This window comes from Poromitra crassiceps (assembly GCF_964638095.1).
Source record: "Poromitra crassiceps genome assembly, chromosome: 16".
Classification (NCBI taxonomy): domain Eukaryota; kingdom Metazoa; phylum Chordata; class Actinopteri; order Beryciformes; family Melamphaidae; genus Poromitra; species Poromitra crassiceps.
The window spans coordinates 28,354,213-28,380,033 of NC_139645.1; the positions used below are offsets into that span (position 1 = coordinate 28,354,213).

Below are 25,821 nucleotides of genomic sequence, written 5' to 3' on the forward strand. Positions count from 1 at the left end.
GCATCATCTGCTGCGCTGAGAAGATAATCGGATGCGGCCTGCCATCCCTCCAGGACCTGCATGCAGCCAGGACACTGAAGCGGTCTCGCAAGATCCTGGCCGACCCCTCCCACCCTGGCCACAAACTCTTTAAGACACTCCCCCACGGCAAGAGACTGAGGTCTACCAAGACCAGCTTCTTCCCAACCGCCATCACCCTCATCAACAAGGCCCGGAAACCCCTTCGACCAAGGACCTCACCAACAACCCCCCCCCCCCCCCCCGTGCAAGCGCACTACCTCCTCCTGAACTTAGCTGAACCCCCCCCAATAAAACTGTAACTCATATCTAATGTAATGCCTGTTTAACTGGGACTGTACATTCATGTAAATCCACTGCCTATTTAACACCTATTTAACTCAGTCTGTAAATCTCATGTAAATTCAACATAAATTCATATTTATTATCCACAGAACACTTCACCACTCATGTACATATTGTATATATTTACTCGATTTGATTGCACTTGCAACATTGTGATTGTCTTTAGTTATCTTCCACTTCTTATCTCTGTATATTGATGTGACCGCTACGCTGCATACAGTCAACCTATCAATCAAACAGTCTAAGACAAATTCCTTGTATGTAACTTGCATACTGTGCCAATAAAAGTGATTCTGATTCTGATTCTGATTTACCTTTTCATTTCCAACAGATCAGATGGCTGTAATCCAGCCTGTTGACAGTTTCATGTCAGTGGGAGGATGTGAGGAATTCAGACCTGCTCTGACAGGTTGAATCAGACCAGCTCTAGTTTGATTCAAACAACAACGCAGTCCCAGCACTGCAAGGGGCATCTGGGTCGTGTAGAGACAGACAGAGAGAGATGCAGACAAACCGGCAGACATACAGACAGACAGACAGACAGACAGACAGACAGACAGACAGGCAGACAGACAGACAGACAGACAAACCGACAGACAAGCAGACAGACACGCAGACAGACAGGCAGACAAACTGGCAGACAAACAGACAGACAAGCAGACAGACAGACAGACAGGCAGACAGACAGGCAGACAAACCGGCAGACAGACAGGGGTACTGGACACAGGTTCAATTCCCGGCAGCGGTACTTCCAGCTTTGTCAGACGTTTCTACAGACACAATTGTACGTGTCTGCAGGTGGGAACCCGGTCGGTGGGGTATGACTCCAGGTCGCTGCACTTGCGTGCGCCTCCTATGGTTGGTTGGGGCGCCTGTTCCGGGGGAGGGGAACTAGGGGGAATAGTGTGATCCTCCCTACGTCCTGCCGGTGAAACGTCTCGCTTTCAGGTGAAAAGAAACCGCTGATGACTGCACATGTATTGGAGGAAGCATGTCTACAACTCTCCCAAGATCAGCAGAGGGGGTGGAGCAATGACCGGGACAGCAGGGGGTATTGGGACAAGTACAATTGGGGAGAAAACGGGAGGATCACGCAGCAGGACGTAGTGTATGCGAGGATGAAGCAAAAAAAAGTATAGCTTTTTCTCTAACCTCTGGGGACAGCTTCGTTTCAAATTCAATGCTGTGTAACAGGAACTCGAGGGGCTCGGCCGGCAGCGGAAGAAAATCCCTTTCCGCTGCCTGCAAGCTCTGTCATTGGCTCCAACCGCCCGGCTCTGACCATGGATTTCCTTTCCCCTCCCTGCGTGTCGCTCTCAAATCCCTGTCACTATGAAACAACAACATCGCTAGCTCGTTGCTAATAGCAAGTAGCAACTTGGTCCACGCTGAAAACGGTACGTTTCGACTACACATCGGTCACGTCCACTCCATTTTGATTACGTAAAGCGCAGCATGCGAGCCTGCCCCCTGCGAGCCTGCCCTCTGCGAGCCTGCCCCCTGCGAGCGCCATTATACAGCTTTTCACGGAGCTTGCCGACAGATTTTCGAAATCTGTCTCGCAAGATTACTTCCTGCTTTACCACCCTACCAGATTGGTTGCTGCGAAAAGGCCCTATGATCTGGGTTGTTGGCAGCATCAGGACGTCATCTATCAGCTTTCATAGAGGTTCTGATGCCACAAAGCCTTTTTTGACAGACTTCCTGAGTTCCTGGGTCATAAGTCACAAACGTGATTTCAGCTTATTTTACGTTAGAAATTGAACTGGAGTTTTCCAGTGCATGGGTGGCATGGATGGCAGCAGATGTGATGTGATGTGAGTTGATTAGTGAAATAGCTTCACGTCAAAGCTTTGAGTGAAACCTTTCCACCGAACTCAGTATGTTGGCACAACAGAAGCTTGTACCAACAGTTCACTGGAAATCACTGTGTTACAACAACTTGGTGTGCACTTGGTGTGCCACAAACAGCAGCACACACAGAGCCACTGTGAGCTGCTCACTCAGTTTTTCACAAGAATGGAACCTCAAAGAGGAAGACACAAACAACCCTCTTTGCTCTTTTCTTCCACAAACACCAACAACCACAACACATATCTTGGTGTTCCCACAGTGTGTGTGTGTGTGTGTGTGTGTGTGTGTGTGTGTGTGTGTGTGTGTGTGTGTGTGGGTGTGTGTGTGTGTGTGTGTGTTTATACATGTATTATTATTATTATTATTATTATTATTATTATTATTATTATTATTATTATTATTATTATTATTATTATGATAATTATTATGATAATTATTATTATCATTACCTATATATATATATATATGGTGGTGGTCAGGGGAAGAGGTGGGGGGAAACAACGGCTTCAGCGATGATCAGGGGTGACAGCACATAGGTGAGTTACAACATAGTAGAAAACATGGCGTCTGATATACTACTCCAGTTAATTGATTGGCCAGCAGGAAAAGCGAGGGAGATGAGCTGATTGAATATTGGCCAGAGCGGGAGAGCGTGGGGGACTGAATGGATGATGAGAGAGGCATGAATGAAAGGGGCATGTATAACAATGAATGGGATGACATGCTGGACTGGGCATTTGGCTTAACACATTGAGTGCCAGCCGTTTTTTCAATCCTGTAGGTAAGTTGTGCCAGTTTTTTTTTTGAGGATTCTGGCTCATTTTACAAGAGCCGAGGATTCTTTTCTGTTAAGACTTCGTGAACACCAATCATCTAAAAATAACTAATAGAATGTATGCTTTCTCTGTCTAAAAGAGTTAGTTTGCAGAGTTAGTAGTTATGTAGATATTAGCCGTTGAGTACAGCATGGTTTTAGCGTCTGAGACAGGAAGCTGAGATAATCGCAGTTTTGTGAAATTCAATCAAACAACAGTCACCTGCCTGTGATTATGGGTGCCCTTGGGCAAGTCTGTATACTGTATTGTGTGTGTGTGTGTGTGTGTGTGTGTGTGTGTGTGTTCGCGCGTTGCTCCGCGGCTCTGAGAGGAAGAGATCTCTGTCCGTTCTTTGCCCCCACAGCGTGTCTGTCTCCCACTCTGTGTGCTCTCTCTCTCTCTCTCTCTCTCTCTCTCTCTCTCTCTCTCTCCTCTCTCTCTCTCTCTCTCTCTCCTCTCTCTCTCTCTCGGGACTAGAGAGAGAGAGAGAGAGAGAGAGAGAGAGAGAGTGTGTGTGTGTCTCCAAACTCCTCCCTCCGTCTGTGCTGCGGAGGGGGTGGAGGCTCCGCGGCCGCTTTCGGGCAGTCACTCTGGACTGTAAAAAAACTGGCTCGTTCGTGTCGGCTGAGATCTTTGAAGAAGCTTTTGCGATTCTGGTCTTATTTATGCGCAAAGGTACTCGAGTGTGTGTGTGTGCGCGCGCGCGTGTGTGTGTGTGTGTGTGTGTGTGTGTGTGTGTGTGAAATCGAAAGAGTTTTCGCCCAGCTATTTCCTTGTAATTAGACTGGCTTTCTGCAGCGGACCCGCCGTGGCTCTGGCTTTCTCTCTGTCTTGGGAGAGAACTGTCGCCACTTAGTGGTCGGTAAAATAGATTATACACATTCTCTTCCTCCAATAGTGATATAGAAGACGTAAAAGGGGTTGATTGATGTCCCACCGTCAAAAAAAAAAAATGTTTATGTAAGACGAGATAGCTCGTCTATGGCACTCAACCGTTGGATTATGTAAGACGAGATATCTCGGCTATGGCACTCAACGTGTTAAGTAGTCTTCATTATTGAAATTAGTTTAAAACATCACTTCAATAATGAGAGACTAGAAAGAAGGTTAAATAAACTTTAATGAAACAATAAACAAATTAGATTTGGCATATGACTCCATGATGATCCTAGAGGGTCTGCCCTCTAGCAGACCTCTACATCTCCATTGACAATACCACTGTACTTACCTCCGAAACAGCTAAGACGTGGGGGTGATCATTGACAACCAGCTGTCTTGCTCGGCCTACATTGCTGCGACAGCTCGTTCCTGTAGGTTCTCCCTGTACAACATCTGCAAAATCCGCCCGTTTCTCACCACCAGGGAAGCGACACAACTCCTGGTCCAGTCACTTATCATCTCCCGCCTGGACTACTGCAACGTGCTTCTGGCTGGCCTTCCTGCCGCTGACATCCGTCCGCTTCAGTTCATTCAGAACGATGCAGCCCATCTGGTTTTCAACCAACCCAAATTCTCTCATGTCACTCCCCTCTTCCGGGACCTTCACTGGCTTCCCATCTCGGCACGCATTCAATTCAAAACACTGGTTCTGGCCTACAGGGCAGTACACCAGACAGCCCCCCTGTACTTACACTCTATGGTCCGGCTCCAAAACCTCTCACCATTCCCTCCACTCCACCAGTGCAGGACGCCTCGCCCCTCCTCCGCTACGGGGGCTCAAAAGTCGCTCATCCCGTTCGCGACTCTTCTCGTCCCTGGCACCACAATGGTGGAACGAGCTTCCACCTTCAGTCAGGACGGCCGAATCACTGCCGATCTTTCGGAAAAGACTAAAGACACACCTTTTCAGGCTCCATCTGCAGCCCTTCTTGAAACTAACTTCTTTCTTTCTCTTAAAAAAATAATAAAAAAAACTAACCTAAACTAAACTAAACTTTACCACTATTCCTTCAGAAGTTGTAGGTGTCATCAACTGTGTTGCATAGTTGATTGCTCTATTGCTGACAAAAATGTGTTATTGTAAGTCGCTTTGGATAAAAGCATCTGCCAAATGACATAATGTAATGTAATGTAATGTAATGTAATGTAATGTAATGATATGATGATGCTCTTCCTGAGATGAGAGCAGGGCATCAGTGATTTATAGGATAGAGAATCCCCCAAAGAAAAATAAAGTTAAACCGGGATAAATGTAATGCATACAGGGGTTCATGATAGAGAATCCCCCCAAAAATATAAAGTTAGACCTGGATAAATGAAATGCAAACCGGGCTCATGGAGCTCGCCAAAATAAAAATAAAGTCCAACCTGATTTACGACCAGTGGCATCATTTCAGCAGTAGCAAAAAAAGTATGTCAACGTACGCACTTGCCGATGCCCGGTGGCCTGGCCTGGCCTGCAAAAAGAAAAAAAAACGTTTTTGTTTTTTTGCCCGATTATGCAGTCCGTGCCTGGCCCAGTGTTGTGCTATGTTGGTCTGCTGATTAGCTCACTTAAGGGCTCATTATGCTTTCCGCATCAGCGAGGAACGCGAGTGTCCGCATGGAAAAGTGACGTCAAATCAGCAGACACGCCCCTCCGCAAGGCTCCGTGCGGACGGTTTTCGCCTGGCCGTGCACCCCCACAAATTTGTAACTACGCCGACGCGGCTGTGCGGACCAAATGGGAGAAAATGGCGGAAGCACAGGAGCTGATGGTCGCCGGAGTGAAGAGATACAGACATCTATATGACTCGTCGATGAAAGAGCACCGTGATAGCCAAAGGGTGAACAATTCCTGGCAAGAAATAGTGTCTTCTCTGTCGCAGAAGAGCTAATAAACACAATAGTTCTTCCTCTTCTTGTAGAAGATAGCAATCTGTCATGTAGGTCGCCATTTTGTTTCAATGAATTCTTTGACTACTCTTCCATGAGAACCCCGCTGTAGACAGGAGTTTTTGATACACTGCCCCCTACAGTTTGGGAGAATATCGGTTTTCATCGCTGACAAACCGCACAGAGTATAAAAACTCAAACGTTTTCGTGCCATGTTTCCGCGTCTCTCATTTCCATGCGGCCGGCCAAAGCGTCAAGCATAATCCAGGCTTTAGATGATGTGGTTAATGTCTCCATCTACAGGACACATGGTAGAACTTCATCACCTGATTTGTGAATGATTTGCTTCAGACCAGGTTTCTGGCCTCATGTTAGACTGGTTTGATAACATACTGATATTTCTAGATCTTGATTGTGGAGGTGGCTGCACCCTCAGATCAAATGTTCACAGAAACCAAACCAATAACTCTCTCTCTCTCTCTCTCTCTCTCTCTCTCTCTCTCTCTCTCTCTCTCTCTCTCTCTCTCTCTCTCTCTCTCTCTCTCTCTAGGTGAAGACAGAAAGTCTCAGTGATTTGATCTGGATGCTGCTGTGAATTCACCAGGAAAACATCTTCCAAGGTAACATTACTGTTTTTTGATGATCACTAGCTGACATTTGTATGTTATAACTGCATAGTCGACTTCTGCATGCAAGACAAGGTATTAAAGTCTCTCAAATCATGAACCTGCTGTTTGCAGATGGCGTTCATAGTGCCATAATATCCAACCTTTGCTGTCAATGTGGCCAAAAATAACCAAATTGTATTTCTGACTTTTAGTGGAAGCCTGATCAACTCTAGTTAGGTTGTAGTCTCAGTTCATTGAATTGGTGAAATATGCAGGACGTGTGAGAAGAAGTAGGCCTATGTAAGTTCAGATACATGTTGTGTTTCTGTTGATACATTGTGAACAAAACACTACAACCTCCACAAAACTGAGGTTCACTCCCTTTCATACTAAAACCTCTTTGGTCTCAGTCATCCCCAAGGCTAAAAAAAACAATCATTCTGTTTGTATAAACATGGATGACAAAATCAGAACATTAGATGTCGATAGTTTTTGGCATACTGAACAATGAATTTCAGATTACTTTTTCTTCTTCTTTCAAATGGAGATAAGCTACATAATTTTGGAAACAGACTTCCGATATTGAAACTGTGTACATTTCCTTACCACGAATAACCTCCCACTGTAACCCTGCCCCCCCTCTAGTGAACTATGGCCCTGTCCAGCAGTGGCGTTCCGGTGTTGGTTCGTGACTCCAGCCTGCAGAGCTGGGAACAGATTGGCTCCGGGGGGTTTGGACAAGTCTATAAAGCCAGGCATCTTCAGTGGAGATGTGAGGTGGCTGTTAAACTGCTTCATAAGGATGATGGGTAACTAACTAGTCACTAAGAGATTTCTGTTGACTGCAAATTAAAATTTGAATTAAATTGTTACCAGTGCGTCTAACCGACACACCTCACACACAGATCGGGCGTGTCCCTGCTGCGTGAGAAGGACCTGATGGTTAAGGGAAACAGCCCATTCATCGTCCAGGTGTTTGGTGTTTTCCAGGGCCAGCCGCCCTTCTATAGGTCCTCACAGCTCGGCTTGGTCATGGAGTTCATGGAGAGAGGATCCCTGGCCTCCCTGCAGGTAACCTTTCTAGGTAGAAGTTTAGATTTGTACGTAATACTTTTACATAATAGGTAGTACTTTTAAATATGTAGGTAGTACTTTTAGATTTGTACGTAGTACTTTTAGATATGTAGGTAGTACCTATATAGATACTACCCTACATATGTAACTAACTACAAACCTACCAACCTACTGTACCTACTTACCTCCCTACCTCTCCACTTCCTCCTACCTGGTTTACTCTCATAACTTGTACCTTTTTACCTACCCACCTGCCTTCCTACTGTATACTTACCTTCCCTCCTAGCCAATTACCGGGTATGTGCCATCTACCTACAGACCTCTTTCTTTCTGGCCTGCACCAAGATTTTTTATTGTCCTTTTTCCACACATTATGGGAAGAAACCTAGATTTTTCGTCTCCCCCCCCACAGAACAGCTTGCATGGAACCCCGCCCTGGCCGCTGGCCTTCAGACTGGCTTACCAAGTGGCTCGAGGCATGAACTTCCTCCATAGCCTCTCTGTCCTTCACCTGGACCTGAAGCCCCATAATGTGCTGCTGGATGACAGCCTCAATGCCAAGGTTTGTCCCACACTCATACTGCTGAGGTTCATACTGTATGCTTACTGGGGCTATTTGCAGGTATATATATATATATATATATATATATACACACATACATACATACATACACACACACACACACACACACACACACACACACACACACACACACACACACACACACACACATATATACATACTGTATATACACATATATATGACATATATATACATATAGACATATATATGTCTATATATAGACATATATCCCCTGTTGCTGCACGGGCTCACCTGTCCTGCAGCTCGCCGAGCTGGCCCTGCAGTTCGCATTCGCAGCTCGGCTGCTGCTCTGCCTTGCCCGCAGCTCGGCTGCTGTGTGGCCTTGCGGGGCGGACTGGGATCATAATTCAGGCCGGGCATTTATACCAAGCAGGCCAGGCCAATACGGGCCGACGCGCGCCGTTTGAAGCCCAATTTGGGTCGTTTGAAGCAAGATTTAGTGAATATAATGCTAACGCGATGATACATGCTACCTATTTGTTCACTAATAGAAACATCAACATTGCCTAGATAACTGCAAGTATAATATGTAGAAGTAAAACCAAAAACATCCCTCTGTACAAACGCTTCACAGCAAACTTTATTTAAGGAAGAGTGATCAGATCGTGGATACTGCGTTATTCTCCACAGGCTTAAGAACTACACGTCATAACAATAACAATAATAATAAACATTGACATATTCTCAGTTTCATTAAACATCTTCCTGTTTAAGCAAGCCCGTAACATTAAACACATGGTAGTGTGTTCTGCTCAAGCCCCAACCTTTGTTTCTGAAAAATTAGGCCAACAATGGTTTTAGTCTCTATAGCCAAGTGTTGAGCAATGCAAAACTCAAGGCTCCAACACAAGAGTCCAGAAATGAATGAGTGACATCACGGTGGCTCTGTCCATATTTTCATACCGTCTATGGTTCCAAACTTCTGAGTCCAATTTTAAAATGAGATGCACCCACTTTAACCCTGAGGTGTAATTATTACTTCAGACTAGGGGTGTCACGATACACTCAGTTCACGATACGATACACGATATTGGGTTCACGATAACGATATGATACGATATTTTTAACAATATTTTTTTGCGATCGATTTGTAAGTTGAGGGGGCATCATCCACGCTAATTTGAGTAACTTCACCATTTTCATCCTCCGTGTCTGTAACGTCCCTCGTCTGTTCAAACAAAGCGATGAAAAGGAGAGCGAGCATGCAATCAGATGCAGATCAGTGCCACCATGTTCAGCTTCTTCTTCTCACGATATGAGATTTCATCTCAACGATACATATTGTCACGTTTTGATATCGTGATATATTGTGGGCAGTGGCGTGCCGTCCATTAGGCGAACTAGGCAAATGCTAAGGGCGCTTCAGCCGTTAGGGGCGCCAGAGAGGGTAAAAAAAAAAAAAAAAAAAAATACTTTTTCATGATAATAGGCCTACTATTATTTTACAATAGTAGACAAAAATAAGAAGAACAACGTCTTAAGTCTTTAAATAATAGTGAAATCATTTTTCTAATTCTGGCTTTCTGGCTGCCCGGGCTGCAGCACTTTCACCATGGTCCCTAATCCATACCACCCCACCCACTGCGCGGCCGCGCCCCCTTCTACCTGCTCGGAGCTTTTTCCCAGAGTGGGGGAAGGGAGCTGGAAGGTGGGTGCTGAGGGTGCTGCAGCACCCCCTGGTGGCAAGAAATGGATTTTCGAAATTGTTGGATTTGGCTGTCTTGTGTTTATACCACCAACAAGATGCATTAAAAAACAGTTTGTGCTTCCCAGCTCTAATCTTATTTCATACGCTCTCTCTTCAAAAGTGTTTGATTTTCATCATAATCTGGTTTTCCATAATAATAATAATAATAATAAGTTCAGTGTTTATGCCTGTGTTTCTGTCTGTTGTAGTGTAAAACGACTAAAGGGAGAGCAGGTGCTTACATGAAAGTGAGTGAGAAAAGGAGAAGATACTGAATAATGACATCACAACAGTATAATCCTAATGTTAATTTAAAATTAAATATTCTTCTAAATATGGATGAAAGTCCAAAAAAGTCCAAAAGTCCAAAAAACGCACCCCCTACCTAAAAGTACCTCCAGCGCCACTGGGGAAGGGTGATTCTGAGCCTGCACTGCAGTGCTGGATTAGCTGCGATATAATTTTTATTATATTTTCTTTGGGGGAGGGGGGAGGGGGGGCACCAGCAAAAATCTTGCCTAGGGCACCAACTTGGTCAGGCACGCCACTGATTGTGGGACGATATATTGTGACATCCCTACTTCAGACTAATAAGTAATAAAACCACTAGTAAACCAGTAGGCGGCGCATTCCGCGGCTGCTCTCTGCCTCTCTGTCAATGATGTCATCATTGTCAAGTCCCATAAGAATCTCTGTCTCTGTTGCCATCAAAAGGAACACAAGTCACCCAACCCATGCAGTTTAGCCACTACTGTTTACATTTTACGAATGGCATTTTTTTAAATATAGCCTAATGTAAAAATAAATAAATAAATAAATACAAATCAGTGTTATTAACACTTTCAGTGCCACGGCCCTTGGGCAAAAGGTTGCTTGCTGTGCCACATAGGCCGCAATGCATTTTAAAACAGTCATATAATTTCTTTAATAATTACTATGTAAACACTGAACACGCACAAATAACGATGAGACTCTCTTCTATCACCTGCAAAAAAAAGTTTATTGATCCCATTTTCCGTTCTTTAGTTATGAGCCGGAGAAGATAGCTTGATTGAACGAAAAAAAGAGCTTTTTTTCTACGAGCTGAGATAATGAGCCTTTTGTGAAATTAAACATTTCAAGCACATCACTGACTCTGAAGCTAATTTTCTGATGTAGTCACACCTCAAAAATAATTTCCTTCAATAAAACAGTGAAGGCAAGGGAATTTTGTTTGGAAGAATAATATTTTTAGCTGAAACCAGCAGCGCTGGCGCCTGCATGCGCTGCTGGTTGCAGCTTCTTGCTGATCTTTTGCTGCTGGTGGGCATCGGATATTCTGGCTTGCGTTTGCCAACCCTGTCCTGCTGTCTGGGTCTGTGTTGTGTACTTGGCTCTGCGTGCCCACCTCCCCCCCTCCTCCTCCCCCCCCCCCGTTGTGGGAGGAGTATCTCTCTGCTCTGCTGTTTTATCTGCCTGTGCTCAGCACTGAAAAAGTCTGCTAGATCCTGCTTTTTTACAGCCGCGTGTACCAGCTCCCATGCTTCGAGTTGAGAATAATAACAAATCCACGGCTGATCATGTGTTGCAGCGGACACGGAGGCTGTTGCAGCGGACATCGAGGTGCTCAATTGTGATAGCAGATTGGCTGCTGCAGGGGCACAGCTAAACGTTGCTTCAATGAAGCCGCTGCATACGGACGGATGCGATGCGATTTCCTTCCCCCCAATGACTTCTTCTGTGTGTTTCACTCCACGTTCTCTCATCTGGAGAGCGCTGTCGCCACCTAAGGGTTCTGTAAAATAGGTTAGACACATTCAATACCTCTGAATATTGTAAGAGGCGATGTAAGAGGCATAGATCGACACCCCCCCGTCAAAAAAAAAAAATCGAGTTATGACGCCATTTGGCGTCGCTGGCACTGTACGGTAAATTTCTAATGACGCCATATGGCGTCGCTGGCACTGAATGTGTTAATTGAATTTCTCTTGAATATTCTAGAGGCAATTAGACAATTGTCTTCCACTGATATATTGTAGTTTAGGCTACACTAAGACAGCAGAGGCTGCAGAGCTAATTTTTGATGTTTATTCTTCCCTACCCGAGTGTGAGAAACTCTAGCATGACTCAATCTCCCCTTGGGAATAAAAAAGATGACCGTGTTATTTAGGCTACTTCAATCAGCAAAAAAAGGATGAAAAAAGGTTGTGTGTGCGTTGTGTTTCTGCTGCCTTTCTGGCGAACTGCACTTGTTTTACTGCATGTTGCAGCATCTGTAGCCAGGGCTACAGATTCTCTTTCCCTCTCTGTGCCACCCTTTCTTTTCTTGTCCATTTCCCCATCAACATAGCAAGCCAATAGACGTTGCATTGCGAGGGACAGCTGGGAAGGCAGGAACACAGGGCAAAACGGGAGAACTGATTGGTAGGGAGAACTCAGGTAATGGGGCAGACTAACGAGGGAACATGAACAGGTGGGGAGAAGACAGAGACTACACAAGGAATAAACACAACACAACTAATTTCTGTACAGCAAATAACCGAATGTCCACCGAGCTTAGCTCCTCAGGAAATATCACACACAACATAGCAGACAAACATAACAACCAATTCCTGTACAGCATACCACTGAATGTCCACTGAGTTTAGCTCCTCAGTAAATAATCACACAGCAGGCAGAGCAGGCCACACCGTGGCCTGGGCATGACATCCTAACCTTTTATTTTCCTCTGTCTCCTGTATGCTTGCAGCATTTGAACCCCTGGTAGGTCTTTGGTTTATTATATGAGCTGGTCTCTCTTTTTATTTATTGATTGGTGCATTTTTGTTACCATAACAATTACAATAACCATTCATTCAATGACTGATCAGTCATTAAAGGCCGGCTTTACCGTGGGGAATATGAATATATATTAAATCTCACGCCCCTAAGGTTTTCGAATCCGTTGAAATTTTTGAAATTGGTTGTTTCCCGCCAGAGATATCACCAGAAATCCACTCTGTGTGGAGGGGGGGGGGGGGGGGGGGGGGGTGGTGGATGGGAGGGGCGGGTGCGGGGACCCGAAATACTACATTTCCCACAATGCACTGGGCTCGCGTGGCCTTCGTTTTCATGCCCACCCCTCAGGCATTTGGCTGATATCAAACTCCAGTAGGTGGCGGTAATGCACATATATGTTTGCCAACCGCCATAAAACTCAAAGAAGAAGAAGAAGAAGAAGAAGGCTTCGACAATAAAAGATACAAAGAAGAAGAAATAAATCGAAAATAAAATTGCCTCCAAATTGCACCAAATGTAAACGGTAGTATATATGTCGGGAGATGTCTTCATAAATTTACGCGCATCTGATGTTGTAACTATTTTCTGTAAAAATGTGTAAAAATGGGTACATTGCTCAGCGTTGATTTCGTTACTTCAACTCACCTACTACTAGATGTAAAATTTGACGAGCTTTCCAATGCCGCCAGTCCCGTGTCTTTTGGTGCTTCCGTTCCAGAGATATGGTCTCTTGGCAAGGAGCTATGGAAAGCTAACCTAGCTACAGTATGCTATGCGGGTGAACAAGATGGCTGCCTTTTGCTTTTCGTCAAGAGCTCTGAAGGGGCGTGGAGGACCTCTAGAGGCGGGACCATGGCTCACAAGACTTGTAGTTCATAGGCGCTCGAGTTCCGCAAGCGGGGAGGGAAGCCGGGTGACGCATAACGCGTCATCCGGCTTCCCTAAAAATGTGAGAGATGCCTGATAGGTCAGGCAGTGAAGCTCCAATTTCAAAATATTTCAACGGATTCTAAAACCTTAGGGGCGTGAGATTGATATATATTCATATTCCCCACGGTAAAGCCGTCCTTTAACACATTCACTGCCAGCCTTTTTTTTTTACTGTAGGTAGCTTTTGCCAGAGGGTTTTTTTGAGGATTCTGGCTCATTTTACAAGAGCCAAGGATAATTTTCTGCTTGGACTTTGTGAACACAAAGTTCACAAAAGTACTAATAGAATGTGTGCTTTCTCTGTCTAAAAGAGTTAGTTTGTAGAGTTAGTAGTTATGTAGATATTAGCCGTTGAGTACAGCATGGTTTCAGCGTCTGAGACAAAAAGCTGAGATAATCGCAGTTTTGTGAAATTCAATATCAAACAGTCACTTTAACCATTTATTTTTGGCATCAGTGAGACATCAGACATAAACAATATAGTTCTGAACAGTAATTTCCTCCATAGCAGCACCCGCACCCCCTCTCCTTACAACTCCTCCCTCCGTGGGCGTGTCTGGTGGATTTCAGCAGCGTTTGTCAGTCACAAGCCAGTCTCTCCTGCCTGTCTGAGCAGTGAGCAGCAGCCTCCCTCTCTGGCGGCCCCTCGTCGGCGAGCGTGGATGTGGCTTAATCCGTTCTTGGATTTTCGGTTGAGAGCTTTGACGAAGCCTTGTGTGACTCTAGGCTTTATGCTGCGCGCTTCAAAGTGTGCTTTCCACCCAGTCCACCTTTGGAACCCCCCACCGCCGTGCGCCCGTGTGAAAGGTTTTCGCCTACAGTATGAGAATGAGGCTCGTTCGCTTCTGGGTCCTCGGTTGAGCTCAGCTGGAATGCGTGCGTTTCTGGCCAAACAACACTCAATAGTCTGAGCACCGTCGCCACTCAGTGGGTCGGCGGAATGGATTGCACACGCCCGGCGGCTCTAACAGTATAATAGAAGATGCAAAAGGGCCAGATCAACGATCCACCGTCAAAAAAAAAAAATCGATTCTGAAAACGTGTTAACACGTTGTTGGCAGTCAACAGCTGGATTCTGAAAACGTGTTAACACGTTGTTGGCAGTGAACGTGTTAAGTGTATGGCTCCAAGGTCAATCATTCTTGAAACAAAGGAATGATTGATGTTGAGTAGTGTTGTTCTAATTGTTGTTTATGTTGCCCACGCACACATGCGCTCACACATGCACACATACACTCACTCCACTTGTCCCTTACAAAGGACCACAAGGAAACAAGCCCTCTGGCTTTATTGTGTTTTAATCCTTTTGATCAATATTGTTTTGTTGTATTGTCTTGCACAATTCTGCATTTATTGAATCAATAAAGATATCAATCAATCAATCAATGATGATGATGATGATGATGTGATATGTTTGTTGTTGAAATAAAGAGAGGCCATTATTGTGTCTCACTCTCTCTCTCTCTTAGGTTAGACTGGTTTGATGACATTTCTTGATGTTGATAGCAGAGTTATGAGGAAGTGGCTGCATCCTCAAATGTTCACAGAAACCAATAACTCTCTGTGTGTGTCTCTCTCTCTCGCTCTCTCTCTCCAGCTGACTGATTTTGGACTTGCCAGGTATACCCAGACCATCATGACCAAGAGGCACAGCAAACATGTAGCAGGAACGCTAAGCTACATGCCACCGGAGGCCTTTGATGATCTATCTTTCTCCCCGACCCGCGCCTCAGATATCTACAGGTGAAGGAACAGCACTGATCAATGATACTTCTCAAGTCTGTTAACTGAGCACAGCTTTGTAATGGGCTGGGGATTCCCCCCAATGGACATTATCCCACAGACCCATATCCTGCCCGCCAACTAGCCACAGACACTAGCATAGCCCCCCCCCCCCCCTTTCCCCCGCTTATATATCACTTAAAGGAAAGGAGAATTCAGTTCTTTACCCTGGACCTTATTTCCAGCTTTAAATATGATGTTTAAGTCACCCGGACAACTTCGGTTTGATTATCATCAGTAACGATAATCAGTTTGAACTGCAACCTGAAAACGAGGAAAACAGGGCATGTGAAATGCCTGTATTTATGTCTTGTAAATAGCTTATTTTCCGACACACAGCGGCCCATATGCTTATTATATCAGAGAGAGAACGAGATGAGAGCGATATAATGTACCTCCTTGCCGGCAGGCAGCCTGCTCTATTTGTTGTCCGTCACATAGGTATTGTCTGTCATAGCAATGTTGGTCTAAAACGTTGCTATTTTACAATTTTCTGGAGACTGTGTATGTATGTATGTATGTATGTATGTATGTATGTATGTATGTATGTATGTATGTATGTATGTTTGTATGTATGTATGTATGTATGTATGTATGTATGTATGTATGTATGTACTGTAGGTATGTATGAATGTATGTATGTATGTATGTATGTATGTATGTATGTAATGTATGTACAGTATTGTCACAGATATGTATTGTCACATACCCCCTGATTAGTTGTGTCATGTGACTTGTGACTGAGCACTGGGTTGGACAGGAAGTGGGAGTTGGCTTAGAGATAGTATATGATGTGGCATTTCAGTTGCGCACCCCCTCTCTCTGCTAGTGATTGAAGAAAGCCACGGATTCTCTGTCGCCCCATTCTCTAGTCGTTTTCCCTCTGTTTCCACGTATGGGTGTGACTGTGTCTGTGTGAGATATTTTTGTAACAGCGTCCCTAATCTACTTAACGGGAGCTGCTGATAGCTAGCTTCAATACCTAGGCTTGGGCTGTCCCGTGAAACCATCAGAGCTCTACAGCCTGCTATCCGAGGCCTACTCCTGGGTTTCAGGTAATTCAACTCCATTTATTGACTTCCTGTGAAATAACCTGTTGCTCAGTCATTTCTGTTGTTGTGGTAGCGGGTTTGGGTTCTAGACGCGAGCCTGATTCTATTTTGAGACCCGACCCTGTCACAAGTGGGCAGTAGCGGCTCCAGCCAATTGTGGCTGGGGGGGCTAAGGGGGGGCTTAAATATTTACAGCGGGGGCTAACTTTTTCTACATAAATAGACAGTGGTTCTCTTCTCAACCTGTGGTACAGGTACCACTGGTGGTACGCGGGGGCCCCTCCCTCTCATACATTCATATGGTGGTAATTTCTCAGGTACTTGTGTAAAAAGGTTGAGAACCACTAATATAAGAAATAATAATAATATGATTGATAGGGTGTGAATTAGGCTCTAATATTAGACAAGGAGGGCCCACTGCTTTTCCATTGAGAGCCAAATCCCCAACCCAACATTATGCATGTAAGTGCTTCAATGAGCTGAAGACTGACTGTGTATTTAGCCCTATGTCACACTGTATGTTGAGACTGATGAGTCCAGTTACACAAGGCTATATGCAGCACACACATTTAGATGGTAAATCAAGAGTTTATATTCACAAGTTACACGAAAGATTTAAAATGTGCTATATTTTAGAGACAAAGTAGGCTAATCACTGCATATAGGCTATATGTAAATAAACAGTGCCACATACACAGGCACAGCCATTCATCAATAGTCTGTGCCAGAGTAAAAAGAAATAGAACCATTCATAGATTGCACTATATAACAATCACGCCAGTGACAACAAGACTGTATAGTGACTGAGCTGGACAACATGCGTTTTGATACTTTTATCAAAACCAGCTCAGTGGCCTTGTGGTCTGAGTGTCCGCCCTGAGACTGGGAGGTTGCAGAGTCATACCAAAGACTATAAAAATGGGACCCATTGCCTCCCTGCTACAAACGGGGCCTGAAAGAGGTGCCCACTTCCCACGCAGAAGTTGTGATCTAAAACAAACAAACTTTCATGGGAGAACGACAGTTATGTTCACATTCACACCACACGTATGAGCACGGCGGCCAAAAAACACAACAGCACAGTAGGCAACGCAGTCTTAACAAAGCCATTATGTACAGGGTGCGAACTACGGGGGAGCTGGGGGGGCTTTGGCTCCCCTTAAAGAAATAGTAGACCCCCTGAAAGCATGACTTGTGAAATTTGGGGGGTCTCTAAATTATTGACTAATATATATTACCCCATGTATTTTCTATTTCTTTTTCTGTACCTTCATAGTGAATAATGCGTAAAATTACGCTATTTTAATCGTATGATTCAGAGTGTGCTCAATCACTGTCAAATTCACTGTAAGCCCCTATACCGACATGCATGTTATTCTTATCATCACCACATCGAAGCGTGGCGGCGCAGGTGCAAATCAAACGTCACTCACGCGGGCAGATCAGATTTAAAACAACAGCAATATGTCAAAAAGAAAACAATGCAGTTTGACAAACTTTACATTCACGAAGAAATGGAAGCAGCCGTCAGTTGAACAGCAACAAGTCGCTTCTACTTCAAACGCAGATGTGGAAAAAGTGACGACGTGAAGCTGGAATAGCCTACCTCCGAGTCCTCCCGCATATGGAGGACTGTTTGTGAGATGGAATGCGTCAGGAACTTCACAGTGAGTGGGACATGGAGTGGATAAAAGTGTTGGACAGAGATATCATGTTCTTGTGGATGCAGTGTGTATGGAGAGCAGTGCGCCCGTTTCGCCTTTCTGTGCCCCCTCACCCTCCCTCCCTCCCTCTCTGTGTGCGCAGCGCGCTTTTCTCTCTTGGAGAGAAAAGTGGAACACCACGACAAGAGCTGTATCCGTGTCTTTGAGCGTGCTGATTTAAAATGAGTTATACCCCTAAATTGGCCTTCAAATTGCCTCAAATTTCCGCAAAATGCTGTGTTGTAGCTTAGTTGTTATAAATTAAGTTTTTGTTTTTCTCCAAAGAAATTTCCAGGGGGGGCTTAGGGGGCGTGGCTGCAAGTGGGGGCTCATCCGGGATATGAATCGTTGTGGAATTGTTTGTTAACGTTAGCAGCTAGGGTGTTTGCTAAGGAGCAGCTAGCTGACGTCAGTATAGCCGCTGCCTCGCACTAGTAGTTCATTGATAAGAACGGAACGTTATACCACGTGTGGTTTATTTACTTTTCCCGTCCCCATTATCTCTGAACGAGAACGTAAAGCACTTTTGCGCAGCTGTTTGTGTGCTTTGTTGGAAATTGTACTGAGCTAGTGCAGGTGTGCTGCTACAAGTGCTGTTACATGATTGTTGCTTGGGGGTTTCCGCAAACGAACGCATGGCCGATTAATAATTATTTGGATTAAAAAAACATTTTGATAGTTGGAATTATTTGATAAAAAAAAAAAAAAAAAAAATCTGATTTGCTGTTTTGTGATTTGTATGTTTTTGATAGATTAGCATATGGCTATTGTTAAAAAAACATGATTTCAGATGGCAGCCCGTCTTTATTGTCACACGAACACACTACAACACATGCATGCGGCCACTACACACACTCATGCTGACGGTGGCCGGTGAAATATTTTCTCTGCATTTGACCCATCCAGGCTTTGTCCTTTCCTCCAGGGGGCAGGCCAGGAGCAGTGGTCGCTATTTCTTTCCAGCGCACGGGGACCTTCATTGGACCATCATTGGACCAACTTCAGATGTTGTCGTCACTGGTCGGATGACGATCTTCTGCATGTTTTTAGTGGGGGGTCATGTACGGAGGAACCCCCTGGGGGGTACGGGGAGGACATGCAAACTCCACACAGAAAGGCCCTTTCGACGAGATAGCACCTGGGCAGTAGGCACTGAAGAAATGGGGGGGTCACAACTCCAGCGCCCACAGCGTCCCAAGTGAGAATCGAACCCAGGACCTTCGAGCTGTGAGGCGACAGTGCTTACCACTGCACCACCGTACAGCGTACCACCGTGTTGGGCCAAGCGTTAGTTGATTGGTGTGACAATAGTGAGTTTAGCCATAAGCCTAGTTAATCAGATAACTCTGGTAGCATGATAATAGGTTAGGGAAATGTTAGATTAGATAAATAAATTAGGGTTGCTGTGTCTCTGTGGTTGGGTAGATGTGTGTTGGTAGGTATGAGATTTGAGTGTTAGTGGTGGCTGCTTTGTGTTGTGCGCTGTTGAGGGCGGTAGTGGTGAGTTGTCAGTTTAGGAATAGTGGCGTGTGCACGGGATGTGACGTCATTGAGAGCTGGACGCTTAGACATGTCTTGGAATAACAGGCTGGCATAGGTAGCGTAGCGCTATTTCTCATAGTATCGTAACATGGCGGACGTACGTCAGATGACCAAGGACGCGTTTAGTAGGTTGACAGTGGAGCAGCTGAAAGAAGTTGCTGAGGCGGAGGAGGTAATTAGGTTAACACCAGAGATGACAAAGAAGGAGATACAGAATGCAATTACGGCGGATTTGGAGCTAAAGGAGATTTGGGAGGAGCAGAAGGAATTGAAGAAGGAGGAGAGAGAACGGGCAGAGCGAGAGAAAAAGGAAGAGAGAGAACAGGCAGAGCAAAAGAGAAAGGAAGAGAGAGAATGGGCAGAGCGAGAAAAAGATAGGCTTTTGCAGCAAGAAAGGGAAGAGAAGGATAGACAGCTGCAGTTGGAAAGGCTAGAGAAAGACCGCATTGAAGCTAGAGAGAGAGAGGATAAGGATCGTGAGCTACAAAAGGAGCTAGCCGAACTGGATCGGAAAAAGGCAAGGAGCCTGGAGCGGGATGCCAAAATTTGATGAGAATGCGGTAGATGTATTCTTTGAGATGTTTGAGGTAGTGGCAGCAGAATCAAAATGGCCGACGGAGAAGTGGCCTCTGTTAGTGCAGAGTGTCCTCGAGTTCAAAGCTCAGAGAGCAGTAGCTGCTCTTGACATGCGCACAGGCTTGAATTCAGGGCCGTAGCTAGCTATGAGGACGGGGAAGTCCGGACCTCCCCTAATATTTCAGAGATTTTTTTTTTTTTTTTTTTTTTTTTTTTTTTTTAATAAAACAATCTGCATGGAAAAGCATGAAAAACACGGGATCGCTTTTATTTTGAAACGAAAGGCAGGTCAGGCAGGAAGTCATCTGACGCCGCGTCCGCGGTAACTTGATTCCGAGGGAGCAGCAGCATGGTGGTGAGTGATGACTGTCTGCCTGGCGAGATAATTGAAGGTGAGCGACCTGCGAGACAGTGAGCGAGTGAACGACAGACAGTGAGTGACACTGACAGATTTTTTAGCAACAACCAAGAAAGTAAGTGTCTAGTCTGTCTCTTAAGTAATGTTACCTGTGTGACACGTTGGGATGCTACTGGCTAATCATGCATGATGCCAATTGCCAAGCTCCCGAAGTCAGGTATGCAGGTGGCTATATGCATGGTTTCAGTTTCATGACCCAATAAGTAACAAAAAGAGGTGGTGTAAAGTTAAAAACAACATAATATATTTTATTTTATTTTTCAATCGTTCCTATCAGGAATAAATAAATGTCCCTCTGTATGTTTTTTTTATTATCGATGATGACTTTGTGTGTTGTGTACGGCTTGGGTTGTGTACCTGTGTTTGTAGGTGTCATTTTGATATGAATTTGGCTAAAACAGTTTGTGTTTGTTAGTTACAATTATGTTGACAGGAGAGCTGAGCAGGTGGTGACATGAAAGAGAATATACTGAATAATGACATCACAACAGTATAATCCTAATGTTGATTTAAAATGATATATTACTCTAAATATGGCTTAAAAAGGGAAGAAAAAAAAACTCAAATTTTTTTCGCCGCCGCCCGTGAATCCGCCTCCCCTTGCTGGACCTCCCCTATTTCGGAACCCTGGCTACGGCCCTGCTTGAATTATGAAGAGTTGAAGAAAGCTGTGCTGGAGGCATACAGTAGCATGCCGGAGGCGTATCATCGCCAGTTCCGGGAGTTAAAACGTCACAGAGATGAGTCTTATTTGGATTTATGGCGTAAGTAGGAAATCCAGTTTGACCGCTGGATTAATGCGTGTAAGGCTAATGATTTCGCGGCGCTGAGGGATCTGTTGCTATTGGAGCAGTTTAAGCTTATAGTGTCCCTAGGGAGTTGGAGATTTATCTCAATGAGCGAGAGCTCGTGAGTTCGCGGCGTGCAGCAGAGCTGGCAGACGGCTATGAGGTGGCTCATGGCGGACGGTCAGGTGGGTTCATAGGGAGGAAGCGTCCCTTTGAGGAGCCGCAGGATGTCAGGCTGCAGGTAGGATGGCCGCCTGATACTGGCGAGTGGCGTCCCCAACCCCTGCGAGGGGGCGGTGGGCCTCCCAGAGGAGCCCCGCCGTTCAGGCCGGGTGGTCCTTTTCAACCATTTGGGCTTCCCAGGGGACCTCCGCAGGCTAGTCCGGGTGGTCCATTCCTACCTTTTGGATGGCGTCCTGCGGATGTCAGTGAGATCCGGGACACAAAAATGACCAATGTCCAAGTGGGAAGCCTGTGGGGTTAGTGGCACTGAGGCAGGATGGGGTGAGTAACCTACCGAGTTGTGGTACCGTGGCAGATACGGAGGAGTGCCATGTGAGGGGTGGCCCAGAGGCACTGGTAATTATACTCAGAGACACGGGAGCAATGCAGACACTGCTGCGTAAAGGAGTGGTGGAACTGTCAGGGGACACGTTCACAGGCCAGTTCGCGGTAGTCCGAGGTGTATGTGGGGGCACTGAACGAGTGCCTCTCCATTGTGTCTACTTGGACTCGGACCTCATGCACGGTTACATCACCGTGGCAGTGATGCAGACTCTTCCCTGGGGGAATGTAGATCTAGTCCTGGGGAATGACACAGCTGGCATGACGGTTTTCCCAGAAGCCTGTGAACCACCGCCGGTGGGGTCTCCTGAGACGGAGCTCCTGGAGGCAGAATACCCTGAGCTAGTGTCAGTGGGTGTGGTTACTCACGCTCAGGCGAGAAAGCGAGGAGGTTTCCGTAACGCAGACAGTGCCCGAGGGGGATGTTTTTGCTGAGGGGTCAACTCTAGGTTTGGAGGAACTGTTCATGGAGGCAGCGGGGCCTGTGAGTGAAGAGGGGGTTGAGGCTGAAGTAGGTGGAGAGCCCTCTGTTCCGGTTGGGCCTGAGTCTGTACTCCTAAATCGTCAGACCTTGGTGGAGGAGCAGCAGAGGGAGCAAGTGGTGTTGCCCGAACGTTACCGACCGGAGGTAATGCGCCTGGCTCATGATTCACCGCTCGGTCAGAGATGGGCAGTATTTTAAATACATGTATTTCAAATACGTATTTCAAATACATTTGTGTATTTTGTCATTTGTATTTGGCTGGACCGAGAAAAATAAGATGTAATTTGTATCAAGATACTTTCAGATCTTGTATTTTGTGTATTTTAAATACATAAAATACTTTTTTCTTGAATTTTATGTCATTTTATTCTCAAATTGACACATTCTTACCATTGACACAGGTTTAAACTGTGGAGAAAAATGTTTTTTGACATGTCACTTCTAGTCTACCTCTGATTGGCTTACCCTCAGAACAAACTCAACCACAAATCAGAGGCAGAGTACGGTGGGTCTTGAGCCAGACTTCACATCACTTCTACGTCTAGTATGAAGCCTTGTATTGGTGGAAATTCCCCCAGAGATAAATTACTAATATAAATTGATGATTAGATATTGCATGCACTGGCCTATTTGCAAATGAAACGGTTTACTGCATATTCAAATCAGTGTATCATATTAGAAAGACACAACTAATTATCTTCTTAATTAAAATTGGAAAAGTGGGTGGCAGTGTGTGTTGCGGCAGTGTGGGTCATGATTGTGATGTCATCAGTGATGTCACTCGATCAATTGTGATGTCATCAGTGATGTCACTCGAGCAACTGTTTGCCCAACTGTGATGTCACTCAGGCAGTTGTGATGTCATCAGTGATGTCACTCGAGCAACCCTGATGTAGTATGAGCCGATGGCGCACATTTGCACGATGGCACCAAGGTGGGTGGGCGGTGTCTTTCTGTCTGTCAGTCATGATTTTGGGAGGCCGTGGAGCCGGCCATAACTGCAGCCATGGCACATCATCTCCAGGGATACTGTTATGATGTCAGATATCTAGGGATTGATTAATTGACTAATTGTTGCAGCTCTTTATCGGTTTTTATAAAATGTATTTTTATGTATTTTCAAAATACAAAATACGTATTTGTATCTCAAATACTTTTTCAGACCAGTATTTTGTATTTGTATTGTGATACATTTTTTGAGCAAGTATTTGTAATTTGCATCAAAATACTTTATGATGTATTTTCGCCCATCTCTGCGCTCGGTAGGCATCTGGCTGCACAGAAAACCAGAGAGAAAATTGTGCGTCACTTCTACTGGCCTCGTATTTGGAAGAATGTAAAGAGGTATTGTCGAGCATGTCCGACCTGTCAGGTGGTGGGGAAGCCTGGGAGGCTCCCACCTGTTGCGCCATTGCAGCCTTTAGCGGTGGAGACAGAGCCGTTTGCCCATTTGATAATTGATTGTGTGGGACCGCTGCCGAAGTCCAAGCGGGGGAATTAATATTTGCTCACAATTTTAGATGCAGCCACCCGGTACCCAGAGGCAATTCCTTTGAGGAGTATACGGGCAAAGGTAATAGTGGAGCATCTGCAAAAGTTCTTTGCATGGGCTGGCGTTCCGCATACGATTCAGTCGGATCGGGGGACAAACTTTACATCTGGTTTGTTCAGACAGGCGATGGCTGGATGGAATATTACCACAAAATATTCCTCAGCTTACCATCCTCAGTCGCAGGGAGCCATAGAGAGATTTCATAGTACCTTAAAGGGCATGATTCAAACGTTTGTGGCAGCACAGCCAAAGGAGTGGGATGAGGCCATCCCCTTTCTTTTGTTTGCGGTTCGTGAGGCTCCATCTGAGTCTTTGGGGTTTAGCCCTTTTGAGTTGATTTTTGGTCATCAAGTGAGGGGCCCACTGAGTATGTTCAAGGAGATGGTTGAACGGAGAAAGAGCCTTGTGGGACTGAGCAGTGTCAACTTTCCGCACAAGACTGAAGTTAGCGTGTGAAGTAGCAGGACGTAACCTGGCTGGAGCTAAAGTTAAGATGAAGGCTCGGTATGATGAGAAGGCTGTAAGGACAAGCAACCTTTTCAATCCCCACAGCTACTAAGGTAAATCCCAGAAATCCGGTCCTCAAAAAACACTGCAGAATCAAAATGTTTCAGACTCTAAATCACTCCAGCATTGTATGGGACCCTCGTAGTAAACCAAAGGGCCTGTTATGCGGACATTTAAATATCAGAAGCATCCAAAATAAATATGAGCAGGTTGAACATTTACTATGTAATTCTAATGTTGACTGTTTTGGGATCTCGGAATCTTGGTTGAAACCTTCATCTGCTGCAACCCTCTCTACCATGCCTGGGTAGCACGTGTTTAGGAAGGATAGGGAAAAAGGCAAAGGTGGAGGCGTACTATTATATGTAAAGAACAGCTTAACTTGCAGACAGTTAGAATTGCCAGCGAACATTATGTTTGACTGTGTTGGTGTAGAAATCAGTTTATCACACGAAATGTCCTTTATTTTATTTTACCTGTATCGACACCCTAGTGCCAAAGTTGAGTTCTATGACCATCTAAAAACCATGTTGAAGTCATGTGATTCCAACAAAGAGATTATTTTATTAGGTGACTTTAACGTTAACTGGGACGATAAAAGAGACAGAAGTAACCTCAAACGAACCACAGAGTACCACAATCTAGTGCAACTCATAGAGAAGCCTACCAGAATAACGAACTCTTCCCAGACTAGGATTGATTTAGTATTCACTAACAAACCAGACATTTTCTGACGGGCCTATCAGACCATAATTGTATTTTTTTCTCAAGAAAGCTTACCAAGCTGAGGTTCGTAAATTCTCATAGAGGTACACCCCACACAGTTTATAATGTTATCCCCAAGAACCAGACACAGAATCTCAATGCTGCATTGAAAACTGTAGACTGGATGGAAATTCTGTCCTCCACCAATATAGACTCTAGCTGTGATTCCTTTGATAACAAACTCAAGGAGGTGATGTCCTCTTTTGCCAGTAGAGGGAGCCGTAGGACCAGGGAAGGTGGCAGTTTACCATGGTTAGATAACCACTGTAGAACTCTAATAAAATCTAGAGATCAGCTGCTCAAACAAAGCCTGCATTCTAGGTTGTCTACCGACAGGCAAAAATTCACTCACGCGCGTAACAAAGCTACACAAGCTATAAGGAAGGCTAAAGGCCATGGCACACCAATCAAACATTCTCAAACAAACACAAACAAACACGAACAAACACCAACAGACAGTTGCCTGTGAATGTTGGCAGATGTTCGTGTTTGTTTGAAAGCATGGCACACCGAACGAACATATTCAGCACAACAGTTGTTCTAATTTCAGCCAAATGGTGGCGGTAATGCAACAATAACTAT

General features: G+C 45.0%; 1 protein-coding gene across 1 annotated transcript in view; it reads left to right on the top strand.

Annotated features, from left to right (window-relative positions):
* Positions 1-25,821, top strand: part of LOC310791559 (receptor-interacting serine/threonine-protein kinase 3-like) — a gene marked incomplete at its 3' end in the record, with an annotated part of 93,474 nt that overhangs the window by 2,971 nt on the left and 64,682 nt on the right. Inside the window, exons 2-6 of the mRNA XM_083653228.1 lie at positions 6,397-6,466; positions 7,100-7,263; positions 7,360-7,525; positions 7,941-8,090; positions 15,104-15,249. Of these exons, the coding sequence (XP_083509354.1) occupies positions 7,106-7,263; positions 7,360-7,525; positions 7,941-8,090; positions 15,104-15,249 (620 nt within the window). The 5' untranslated portion in view covers positions 6,397-6,466; positions 7,100-7,105. The remainder of the gene's footprint in view (positions 1-6,396; positions 6,467-7,099; positions 7,264-7,359; positions 7,526-7,940; positions 8,091-15,103; positions 15,250-25,821) is intronic.